General features: G+C 41.3%; 1 protein-coding gene across 1 annotated transcript in view; it reads right to left on the bottom strand.

Moving 5' to 3' along the window:
- Positions 1 to 5,472, bottom strand: part of notch2 (notch receptor 2) — a 58,674-nt gene extending 53,202 nt beyond the window's left edge. Inside the window, exon 1 of the mRNA XM_064935273.1 lies at positions 5,149 to 5,472. Within this exon, the coding sequence (XP_064791345.1) occupies positions 5,149 to 5,221 (73 nt within the window). The 5' untranslated portion in view covers positions 5,222 to 5,472. The remainder of the gene's footprint in view (positions 1 to 5,148) is intronic.
- Positions 5,473 to 13,750: the final 8,278 nt, after the last annotated feature.

Below are 13,750 nucleotides of genomic sequence, written 5' to 3'. Positions count from 1 at the left end.
AATTACATTTCACACCACGCTCCAGCATGGGTCGGACTGCAGAACAAGCAATGCAGTTACAGGCACAATCACTGGGCTTTTTCAGTGCCCACACATGCCTTCTGGACTGAGTAAATATATGCAGCCATCACTAAGAGCAAGTACTAGGTCGTGTGCCACAAAAATAGGCAGAGGCTTCCTACTCAAGGGATGACACTTAATACAGCACAACAGAAGACAGCATCATCTGCTTGACACAATAGGGAGGTTACAGCCGAGTGCTGCACTGTGAGAGTGAGTGAAGAGAGAAAGCATGAGGGATAGAGAGAAAGAAAGGGGGAGGAATGTGAAACACCAACAGCAACATTCCACCCGCTTCTTCTCCTACATGCAGCAGTTTTGCATTCTCTTGTGTTCTTTTGTGTGACTCCTCTGTTGTAAACTGTGAGAGTCCATGTAAAATTGATAAATTACAGTCACATGTAATCACTTTTATGTTAGTGTCCCTTACCTGGCTGGAATTCATGTGTTTTTCTATTGACCACCATTTCTGTGCTATGCCTGTGTCTGCACCAGGACTGTTGAATCTGGTTAATATCACAAAGGAGTAATAGTACAGTGCAGATTAGAGGTCGGCCAATTATGATTTTTCAACGCAGATACCGATTATTGGAGGACCAAAAAAGCCGATACCGATTTTATATATATACACACAAAGATGTTTTATAAAGTGATCAGGATTGCACAATAAAGTCAGGGACTTATTTCCATTGTGGTCCCTATTTTTTTACATGAAAACAATTACATAGATACAGACACATTACATAGATACAGACACATTACATAGATACAGACACGAAAAAATGCCACCTCTCCAGATGAGTACGAGGGGGGAGTTTGAGTACAATTCCTACAAGCTTGTTTGGCTGGTAGCTTATTCTTTAGATGTTTGGGGCTGGACTAGCTCACTTGCAAGAGTCTTTAGTGTCTATAGCTAGGTTCCATCCAAATGGTGACAGATTTTCATTTGACTATTCAAAAATCGTCACAAAAACAATACCTTTTCAGAGTTACTTTTAGGAACATTTTGCGTCAGACAACATGACAGGGAAGATTTTAATTTACCAGACATCCATATGCATTCAGATCTGACCTGGGGCAGACAGCTCCATCAATAAACGAGGGATGTTGGCAATATGAGCCACATTTATGTGTTCTTAAAAACAGCTATAACGAATTACAAAAACACCATTCCTTGTGTTTTCAATGTGTAGCATATGCAAAACTTTATAGCCTATTTGTGTTTTGTTTTTTAGACTACTTTCCTAAAAGAATAATTGCCCAACACACAGTTCATCTGTCAGAGATTTAAGGACAAAATGTATCAGGGCATTGTATGCATAGGCCTATAGGCTTAGGTGTCCACTGTATGAGACATACAGTACCAGTAAAAGGTTTGGACACACCTTCTCATTCAAGGGTTTTTCTTATATTTACTATTTTCTACATTGTAGAATAATAGTGAAGACATCACAACTATGAAATAACACATGGAATCATGTAGTAACCCAAGAAGTATTAAAGAAATCAAAATATATTATTTATTTAAGATTCTTCAAAGTAGCCAACCTTTGCCTCTTGGCATTCTCTCAACCAGCTTCATGCGGTAGTCAACTGGTATAAATTTCAATTAACAAGTGTGCATTGTTAAAAGTTAATTTGTGGAATTTATTAACTTCTTAATGCGTTCGAGCAGGCCTTCATGGTCGAATTGCTGCAATAAACCACTACCAAAGGTCACCAATAATAATAAGAGACTTGCTTGGGCCAAGAAACACGAGCAATGGACATTAGACAGGTGGGACTATCATTTGTTTTTCAACAGGACAATGACACAACACACCTCCAGGCTGTGTAAGGGCCATTTGACAAGGAAGGCAAGTGATGGAGTGCTGCATCAGATGATCTGGCCTCCACAATCACCCGACCTCAATCCAATTGAGGTGATTTGGTATGAGTTGGAACGCAGAGTGAAGGAAAAGCAGCCAACGACTGCTCAGCATATGTGGGAACATACGGCTGGTTGAGGGAATACCAAGAGTGTGCAAAGCTATCATCAAGGCAAAGTGTGGGTACTTTGATAAATCTAAAATGTAAAATATATTTTGACTTGTTTTACACTTTGTTGGTTACTACATGATAGCATATGCGGGAACTCCTTCATTCCAGGTGACTACCTCATGAAGCTGGTTGAGAGAATGCCAAGAGTGTGCAAAGCTATCAAGGCAAAGGGTGGCTGCTTTGAAGAATCTCAAAAATAAAATATATTTTGATTTGTTGAACACGTTTTTGGTTACTACATGATTCCATATGTGTTATTTTATATTTTTGATGTCTTCACTATTATTCTACAATGTACAAAATAGTAAAAAGAAAGAAAAACACTGAAATTAGTAGGTGTGTCCAAACCTTTTGACTAGTATTGTATATACAGTTGAAGTCGGAAGTTTACATACACTTAGGTTGGAGTCATTAAAACTTGTTTTTCAACCACTCCACACATTTATTGTTAAACAAACTATAGTTTTGGCAAGTCGGTTAGGACATCTACTTTGTGCATGACACAACAAATTTTTCCAAAAATTGTTTACAGACAGATTATTTCACTTATAATTCACTGCATCACAATTCCAGTGGGTCAGAAGCTTACATGCACCAAGTTGACTGTGCCTTTAAACAGCTTGGAAAATTCCAGAAAACTATGTCATGGCTTTAGAAGCTTCTGATAGGCTAAGTGACATCATTTGAGTCAATTGGAGAAGTACCTGTGGATGTATTTCAAGGCCTACCTTCACTCAGTGCCTCTTTGCTTGACATCATGGAAAAATCTAAAGAAATCAGCCAAGACATCATACAAAAATTGTAGCCCTCCACAAGTCTGGTTCATCCTTGGGAGCAATTTCCAAACGACCTGAAGGTACCATGTTCATCTGTACAAACAATAGTACGCAAGTATAAACACCATGGGACCACGCAGCCGTCATACCGCTCAGGAAGGAGACGCATTCTGTCTCCTAGAGATGAACGTACTTTGGTGCGAAAAGTGCAAATCAATCCCAGAACAACAGCAAAGGACCTTGTGAAGATGCTGGAGGAAACAGGTACAAAAGTATCTATATCCACAGTAAAACGAGTCCTATATCGACATAACCTGAAATGCCACTCGGCAAGGAAGCCACTGCTCCAAAACCATTATAAAAAAGCCAGACTACGGTTTGCAACTGCACATGGGGACTAAGATCATCGTACTTTTGGAGAAATGTCCTCTGGCCTGATGAAACAAAAATGGAACTGTTTGGCCATAATGACCATCGTTGTGTTTGGAGGAAAAAGGGGGAGGCTTGCAAGCCGAAGAACACAATCCCAACCATGAAGCACGGGGGTGGCAGCATCATGTTGTGGGGGTGCTTTGCTGCAGAAGGGACTGGTGCACTTCACAAAATAGATGGCATCATGAGGGAGGACATTTTTGTAATATATTGAAGCAGCATCTCAAGACATGGAAGTTAAAGCTTGGTCGCAAATGGCTCTTCCAAATGAACAACGACACCAAGTATACTTCCAAAGTTGTGGAAAAATGGCTTAAGGACAACAAAGTCAAGGTATTGGAGTGGCCATCACAAAGCCCTGACCTCAATCCTATAGAAAATGTGTGGGCAGAACTGAGAAAGCATGTGCGAGCAATGAGGCCTAGAAACCTTACTCAGGTACAACAGCTCCTCAGGACGAATGGGCCAAAATTCACCCAATTTATTGTGGGAAGCTTGTGGAAGGCTACCCAAAATATTTGACCCAAGTTCAACAATTTAAAGGCAATGCTACCAAATACTAATTGAGTGAATGTAAACTTCTGACCCACTGGGAATGTGATGAAAGAAATCAAAGCTGAAATAAATCTCTCTCTACTATTATTTTGACATTTCACATTCTTAAAATAAATTGGTGATCCTAACTGACCTAAGACATGGTATTTGGCTAAGGTGTATGTAAACTTCCGACTTCAACTGTACAAAGGAATAGAAGCATAGGCCTAACCCAAGAGAGATAGTAATAGCAACACAATACCAAACATTCACAAATGTTTCTCAACTTTATTAGGGTAATATCAAAAATAACTCGAGCCATTGTTTATATGGAAAATACAAGCAGAAGAGCAAATGTAAACCAACGGGGAAAAAGCACTACCCTCCCCAAAGCTAAAAAGAAAGTTTGACAACTCTCGCTATTTTGGACCACCCCCCCTGTATATTTCGATCTGTCCCTTACAATAACAATTTCTGTATGTATATCATTGGTATTAGTCTAATAATTCATCGGTACTGTTATCACGATGATTGTTGTGATTGTCGTCAATATGTGACAATATGCGTGTTGTCAGAAAACAATATTGTTTGAGCCAATCAGCAATAAGCATTAAACACATACTGCCAAAACAAAAAAAGTACAAAAAATACCATATGGACATCTCAAATCTACACTCCATCAAACTCAATTAAATGACAAAGAAGAGATTTATTCGTACATTTTAATTCCGACTTTCACAGCTAACACAACACAACCATTTTGAATTCCTTTCACTTGTAGCCCTAGCTATAATGGACGAGCGCAATGGTTAGCTAACATCTGGGCAGCGGTGCGAGCTCTAGAGAATAAAGTCAATATAGCTCAATTTCGGCAACTAAATATAATTTATAATTAAACACCATCTATCAATCTTTACGTGATATTGTGTGTACTATATCACATATTTCAAATAGAAATAGGCCTATTCAATGTACCCTGAACAATAAACTGCTAAAGAAAACAGTAGCTGTCCTTCAACTTTTTCCCATTCTTCACCTTTTCTCGAGCTGCTAAGGCCATGTAACCACTACAACGTTATTTCTGGCTATTTACTAAACTGACATATAGAAGCAAGTGACAAAGTTTCAAAGTATCGAAATGTGTTACTTTGTATCAAACGTAGCCCAATCACCTTGCGAATCAATAAGTCAAAATCACATCTGCGTTGTTATGCAGACATGTGTGCAGAGATGCTAAGAAACTAGCGAGAGAATACGATTTAGGTCAAAAAAAAGGTATTACAAAAAAAACATCGCAGTATCTTACCCAAAGAAAGCCGAATGCAGCAGACGACGAAGACTAATACTTTGTCCGAAGCAAAACCGGGTAATTGGCCCATGATTTCTGTAAAATCCACATAGAGTCGCCAGCGCGAGGCTGAGCTCCGTCTCTGGTTAGGTGAAATTAACTCAAAGTCTGTCGCCAAGAACAATACTGTTACTGAGTAAAAATAATAAAACACCCGTTCCCCTTATTTCTTCCGCGTCTGTTCTAACTTTAAAATATTCGTTTTTGTTTATATTTTCCTATAAAAGACAACGTCACCCTGTTCAAAGTTTCTTCACTACTATCCCCTCACCCCGTCACTACTGAAGTCACTCAAAGGAAAATATATTCCTCCGCAGAAGTTGCAGAGGAGGATCTATCTGAGGAGTTGGCCTATCTGTTTGAGTGTCGTCACATTTTAATATGCACTTGACACTCACCCAACCAGCATTGCATTACAATTGGATTACTGAGATATTTGAGTGGTTTTAATTGTAGAACTGTTTTAAAAACCCAACTTTCGAATTGATTTTTTTTTTCTGTCGCCGCGGCGGAGGAATTTTCACTCCTTTTCAACTTCTCAAAGCTTCGTACGATTCTAAACGAACCCGTTGATTTATTTATTTGTATTTTTCTCCGAATAGACGTTGACGATTTTCCGTTCTGCCTTTTAACTTCCACTTACACATTGTGCAACTATAGGTTGCCCTCATCGGCAGGTTTACTGGTATTTGTGAAAGAATATTCCCTTCAATAGGTATACCATAGTATTTACTGTCAATGTTGATGAACAAAATGACTTTAAATAGATTAGTAAAAAAGCAATGTAAATAAAAATGAGTCACAGAGCAATCTGGTCGTCTACAGTAAAATAGTGGGTGATATGCCATACATTAGAGTTATTGTAGGTCTTGACATAGTTCAATATTAGAAACAGGTTAGTGATCTTATCAAAATCCTATTTCCATCATGCAGTTTGAGCAAAAGAGCATCACTTTATTGGTATCATTCAACCTCCAATATAACAACAAACTGAATTATATATTACTGTATCCACAGATAATTACAAAAATTATTGCAGGTTGACGTGGTCATATCATTCTGATCCAGGTGTAAATAACAGACTCGTGACCTAAACAAAGAGCTCATCACAGTGATGTGTTTGTCTTCACACTCTGTTAGAGAAACATTGCAGGACCCCTGCTGTTGGGACTTCCCGCTGTACCTATTCACTGCTCATGAAAGAGCTGGGTCCAGGGGGAGCAAATTGATCTCCTCAGGGATTCCACCTAACTCTATTGTAGTGGTAATCAATGTCAAGACAAGCCTTTTGGCAGCAGGGTTAATGCAATGTAAAGCAACAACAAAAAAAGAAGACATTTGCTCACTTACTATTCATTTATAGAGCCACCACTTTCTCTTTCTCTCAGTTCTCCCATCTGCCTTCGATAAACACGTTGTATTCTCTTTTAACAGACAGGACACAAATTCACTGCTGTAGAAACATTTCATGCAACAAATATCAAAATAGTTTTATGATACATCATGAGTTGGATCGTAAAATGGCACTTTATCCCAAGACCATAAGTTACTTGAAAGTGAGACATACAATACCAGTAAAATATATATATATATTTTACATTTGAGATTCTTCAAAGTAGCTGCCCTTTGCCTTGATGACAGCTTTGCGCACTCTTGGCATTCTCTCAACCAGCTTCAACCTGGTTGCTGTTCATCCTTCACTTGATGCATTGGTGTCTGTCTAGAATATGTTTATTAATGACTGTTTTTATAAACAACTCAAATATGTTTAATAACCAAGGACATACACATGGAAACTACCCCAGTCATTTCAGAGTCTTTGATTGAACAGTGCAGTGTCACAAATTATGTATTTGAGTCTGTAGTAAGTCGCTCTGGATAAGAGCGTCTGCCAAATGACTTAAATGTAATGTAATGTAGTACCCATTTAATGATTCGGGAGGCATAACAAGGATACAAACTAAGATAAATTGATCTGTTCAATTGAGGAAGATGTAGACCAACATATATTGAATTGTTCAGTATAGTTCTGTGTGTGTATAGTTCTGGATATTCAATGTGTGTGTTTGTCAATATTGGAGTAGTGTGGTTCACACCACTGTAGGGATTACCAGGAAGACTCTAGCTCCCAGGCAAAAGATTTATAGCGGTGGACATTGGTGTCAGGGGGCAGATAAAGGGCTGAAGAGTGATTGCCCGTGGATTGGTACCTTCCCACCCCAATTTCATAGCCGTGGGAAACCATATCACTGGTTGTCATTCTAGAAAGAAGTAACCTTCTGTAGGGGCATAGTTGGCAAGTGAGAGGAATATATAGTTATACCAGAGGAGGCTGGTGGGAGGCTGGAATGGAATAAATGGAACGGTATTAAACATATGGAAACCACGTTTGACTCCTTCCATGAACTCCATTCTGGCCATTACAATGAGCCCATCCTCTTATAGCTCCTACCACAAGCCTCCTCTGAGGTAAACATATAGACAATGATGGTTGGTGGAGTTGTTTACATGTAATTCACGACACTCATCTATGAAACATGGCCACTAGTAGGCTCCTGGACTAATCCACAGAAAATATCTGAACACAGACCAAAAGATTGAAATAATTATACAGTTGGTGATAGTTTTTTATTAATTTATTTTATTAATTTAACTAGGCAAGTCAGTTAAGAACAAATTCTTATTTCCAATGACGGCCTACCCCGGCCAAACCCTAACCCGGACGACGCTGGGGCAATTGTGCGCCGCCCTATGGGACTCCCAATCACGGCCAGTTTTGATACACAGTCTGGAATCGAACCAGGGTCTGTAGTGACACCTCTATCACTGAGATGCAGTGCCTTATAACCCCCCCCCCCCCCAGCATTGGAAGCAACTGTTTTCATGTTGTACCGTTAACATATCTTCAGTGTTTCTAGTCTATGCTAGAGATGAAGTGATACAGTAGCAGAAATGCACTTCCAAAATAAGAAGCACATTGCATTAATCATGTTGGTGTGACTTGAGGTTACATGAGCCAATGTTAATGTCAGGAAATGGAGAAGACCCAGATCATTAAACATGTTCATAATTCAACTACAGTACATGATTGACTTGACAGAAACCCATATCAAATGTTATTTACACATTGTGGTATTCCTTTACCTTGCTGACTTTTGACATTGACTGACAATACACGTTGGATAATAAAGTTAGATAAATACTGTTGAATTCTGGTCTTGTCAAGTCACAAGTTCAGACCTTAAATAACAACTAACCACTGATTCCATCAACTATTTGTTATGACTAGACTATAGATAAGTGACTAGGCCTGGGTCTCCACAATGCCTCCACACACTGACTGAGATATGCAGTGTGACCTACAAAACCCAATCAAGTTCTACAGCAGCACACAATATCATTTTGCACTTGATGTCCATCATGCAAATATGCTTAAGGCTACTTCACAACCACATCACAACAAGTTGGTGAGAAGCGCGTGAGGCGCTTACTTGTGCTTGTGTTGTCATTGGCGCGCTTTTGCCGTAACCAGACCTACATATGAAGACACCGAAGTCCGGACCTCACCTTGGTAATTTTTTCTCATTCGAAAAAATAAATACAATAAAAATATATATTGAAAATAAATTACCGGTCAACATTGTTCCCAGTTGATCAAAGCTCAGAACTCTTATATTATTGATCTGACTTAGCGCTTGCATCTGTGCTCACGAATGGAATCATCAACAGTGGTTAGTTCGTTATGTTCACCTGCGTCCCCCGGATTTGCCTCCTGGATGTGCCTTTTTACCAAAACGTTAACCACTTTCTAAAACGGCTATCTTCGCCTTCTCGCGGACGTAAAACGAACTACCCCAACGCGCAGTCTGCGCAATGGGCAACAGTCTAGAGACGCTGCTGACGGTTTTGGCAAGATGCCGGGCAAAAAGCTATTTTAAACTTGTCCCGCGACTCCTGCGGTGTCTATGGACATCCCACAAACAAACAAAAACCGACTCTCGGAGAATGAGTGCACAACTAGTAAACAAATAGTCGCTTACAGATATGTCCGATATATTTCCCCCCATTTTTTATATTACAATTGTATAGCTAATAGTCTATGTGTACTTTATAGATTTACTGAGGTGAATGAACCTACAGCAGTTAAGGTGATAATGGATAGGGTTTTCCAAATAGCATTTTAAAGTTTATTTAATTTAATAGAAATGCAATAAATGAGCTTCAACTTTCAAAACATTTCAACTTTCAAACCCCCCTCCCTTCTTTCCAGACCTCACTAAAACTCAAACCCTAGTTACTGCCCTGGGCTCGCCAACGTGCCATGTCATGGCGTTCCACAGTGGTCAGGGTTGGAAGGTCATTGAGCGTGAGCCGAGGACCCAGTAACCAGGCAGGCATGAGGTAGCCTGGATGCCTTCACTGCAAAGGGGTCCTACTGAGGGGGATGTGGAGAAAGCAGAGGGTCGGCGGGGAAGCGGTTTGAAGGTGTGAGGTTATTTGGGTAGCCGGGAGGGGGACGTATATCCTGAAAGGTGACCTGGGCGCTGTCAAGGCCAGGTGGGCTGGAATGTGCTGTTGCGTGTGGGATCCTTCCCTGAGTGGCCATGCTGTCACCCAGCCTACACTATTCTGGGCTATTTATACTGCACTGTGGGAAAAGGATGGCCCCAGCAGTGGGAGCTGGGTTCTGCAGGGTTTATTTCCCTGTCATATTTATGACCTGGAGACTCAAAGACATGATACATAGAACCAGCTCCTAGCTGGGTCAAGGTCTGTTTGTGGTATGGTAGAGTTGGAACAGTTATGACTGGAGCAGATTAGTTAGAGGAATATGGGGAGCCCTGAGGTTCTCAGGTCAGTACCAGGACCTCTGTAATACACAATAACAAATGCATGTGTATGTTTGTCATTTGACTTGGTATATGGGCTGGAGTTGGAGTTCATGGTGCCAGCTCTCTCCCCTCTGGAGTCATATCCTGTCAGTACACTAAGGTCAAACTAATCTGCCATAGTCCATGGCCTATTAACCACACTGACACACAGACTGGGTGAGAAAGTGAGTGAGAGAGAGAGAAAGAAAGGGAGGGAGGGGAGAGTGGGGGAGAGAGGGGGGGGTACAAAAAGTGTTGCTGTTGTAAGTCAGATGTTCTTCTATATCAGTGATGAGTGTTTATCAGTGAGGTGCAAGTGAGATGAAAGCACTGGTGTGTGTGTTTGTTCATGTTTGTGAGTTAGTGTCTGACATACAGAGAAATTGTGTTTTTTATTTATTTATTTAACTAGGCAAGTCAGTTAAGAACAAATTATTATTTACAATAACGACCTACCCCGGCCAAACCCGGACGACGCTGGGCCAATTGTGCTCCGCCCTATGGGACTTCCAATCACAGCCGGATGTGATACAGCCTGGATTCAAACTAGGGACTGTAGTGACGCCTCTTGCACTGAGACGCAGTGCCTTAGACTGTTGCGCCACTCGGGAGTTCCGAGTGTAAAGTGAGTGAGACTGGCGTTTCTCCAGGCGGAGGTTAATTGTATCATCACCAGCTGTTAGAGGAAAGGCATGACTGGTATTCACACCTCACAGTTTTCTCTCAGACCAGAGGCCAGGGATCCAGATAGGACACTATTAATAAACCCAGATGGTGCATCTCAACACCATAACCATGGGCCTCCACAGGTGCAATCTGACTGTGTTGTAAATGGTCTATATCTTTGTGTACCCCGTATAATGTCCGACCTATTGAGTTATACATTTACGTACATTTTCTATTTCTGTTGGCAGACCCATGGCTTTGCCATGAATTATCACGTTGTGACGTGTTTAGGGCCACACAGCAATAGACACCTTGGGCAGTGGTAGAGCTCCCGCAAGTGATCAAGGTGGGAACTTATCTGTTGTAAGGCAATGGTGAGCAAGTGGATTTATTATGAAGAAAATGCTGTCTTGTTGTACACATACGATCATGTGTTGTTATGACGGCTGTGGACGTATAGCAGGCCTGTGATCGGGTGGTAAGGTACACAGATGGGGATGGAGGAAGTAGGCCCGGAGAACAGCCTTGCTCCACGCAGCACTGTGGTCCTCTATGAGAAGAGGACAGTTCCCAGGCCCCTATGTGTACGTTGGGGGTTGGGGGGATAATAACTCACAAGGTCCCGCTGACTTCCTCTTTCGGCCCTCGCTTTTACAACCCCATCGTCCACTACCGTGCAGCTGCTGGATGGGAGGGAGCTGAATGGGAGGGAGCGTGAGAGAAGAGGAACAGGAAGAGACAGGGAAGCATAAGGGAAGCTGGGAGAAGAGAAACACACTGGTTTAATGACATTGATTGTTATTGATATTATTCAATACTGTTATAGTAAATATGATTATGTCTAAGTTGTAGAACTACAATAGAGGGGCTTGTATTACTGTAGTAGAAACTGGTAACACTGCATGTACGTTGCACAGTCACATCCATCATTTAAAGTCATGGTACTTTACATAGGACAGTTGTGTGTGTGGGCCTTTATTCTCACATCCTGTCTAGTGAGGCTCTTGGCCTGGACTGAATGAATCCATGTTTCATAAGCTTGGAACAACAATCTGTCATTGAATTTCCCATCAAACAAGGTTTACAGCATGTGGCTTAGATGTCATCAATTAAAGGTGCTGTTGCTTTTTAAAGTAAAAAATGTGCAGGGGACATGAGGGACTATGTGTATCTATTTGTGTGTTTGCGAGTCTTTTGCAGTAAACGTCTTCAATCAAGTTAGCGTGTCATGCATTGTCTATTGTATCTATGTCGCTGTGGTCTAAATTTGTATGCCAAGCTCTATGCCATTAATGTGATTGTGTGTGTGTGTCTGCCTGCGTCTGTGTGTATATATAATCAGTTTATGGTGTGTTTAGTGCATGTGCAGTTTTACCTGACCCCTGATCACTCTAAGTATTTTAATCCAATCAGCTTTGTTTTCACATGACTGTCACGCACCCCCTGCTGCCATGGTAACATACAGAGGAGGGTGAGAGAAAGGACAGGAGGGGGAGCAATACATCACTCTCTCAACTCCTTCGATCCTTTTATCAATTTGACATTTCAGCTTTCCCATGTGGTGAAATTCTACTCCCCATTCCCTGCTAATGCTACATAGTGGATCTGTGTCTGAGGTGAAGTATGAGAACTTACCGAATATGGAAAGATGTAACAGGGGAGACAGGGCAGTGAGAGATTTTGCAGGCCTCAAAAACATTGTGACTTGATGGTTTACAAGCAGCAAGGGGAACATGGGAGCTTTGAGATTTGCAAAGAAGGAAGGGCGAGGAAGGAATTGCTGAAGTTGCGAGATGCTGATACATATTAAAAAGGACATTTGACAGGAAATTCAGAAGGGCACACAAATCATGCACGCTCTAACTACAGAGTACATGTCACAGACGGAACAGGGCTGTTGTTTGGAATGTTGACATCCAGCTTGTGGCTTATAATACAACCACTATAACCAATATAACCAATATAACCTAGAGTTAAAAGAGAAGGTGGTTTTCTGCACTTTGTAAAATATATATATACAGTGCATTCGGAAAATATTCAGACCACATGACATTTTCCACATTTTACTTTGTTTTAGCCTTATTCTAAAACTGATGATTTATTTTTTGTTGCATCAATCTACACACAATACCTCATAATGACAAAGCAAAAACAGGTTTTTAGAAAAGTATTCAGACCCTTTGCTATGAAACTCGAAATTGAGCTCAGGTGCATATTGTTTCCATTGATCATCCTTGAGATGTTTACAACTTGATTGGAGTCCACCTGTGGTCAATTCCATTGATTGGACATGATTTGGAATGGCACACACCTGTCTATATAAGGTCCCACAGTTGACAGTGCGTGTCAGAGAAAAACCAAGCAATGAGATCAAAGGAATTGTCAGTAGAGCTCCGAGACAGGATTGTGTTGAGGCACAGATCCGGGGAAGGGTACCAAAAAATGTCTACGGCATTGAAGGTCCCCAAGAACACAGTGGCCTCCATCAATCTTAAATGGAAGAAGTTTGGAACCACCAAGAACCTTCCTGGAGCTGGCCGCCTGACCAAACTGAGCAATCGTGGGAAAAGGGCCTAAGTCAGGGAGGTGACCTAGAACACGACGGTCACTCTGACAGAGCTCCAGAGTTCCTCTGTGGAGATGGGAGAACCTTCCCAAAGGACAACCATCTCTGTAGCATTCCACCAATCAGGGATTTATGGTAGAGTGGCCAGACGGAAGCCACTTCTCAGTATAAGGCACATGAAAGCCCGCTTGGAGTTTGCCAAAAGGCACTTAAAGGACGCTCAGACCATGAGAACCAAGATTCTCTGGTCTGATGAAACCAAGATTGAACTCTTTGGCCTAAATGCCAAGCGTCACGTCTGCAGTAAACCTGGCACCATCCCTACGATGAAGCATTGTGGTGACATCATGCTGTGGGGATGCCTTTCAGCAGTAGTGACTGGGAGACGAGTCAGGATCGAGGGAAAGATGAACAGAGCAAAGTAAAGACAGATTCTTGATGAAAACCTGCTCCAGAG

This window comes from Oncorhynchus masou, chromosome 24 (assembly GCF_036934945.1).
Source record: "Oncorhynchus masou masou isolate Uvic2021 chromosome 24, UVic_Omas_1.1, whole genome shotgun sequence".
Classification (NCBI taxonomy): Eukaryota; Metazoa; Chordata; class Actinopteri; order Salmoniformes; family Salmonidae; genus Oncorhynchus; species Oncorhynchus masou.
The sequence above is the reverse complement of the archived record's forward strand: the minus strand, read 5'-3'. Positions and strand labels throughout refer to the sequence as shown.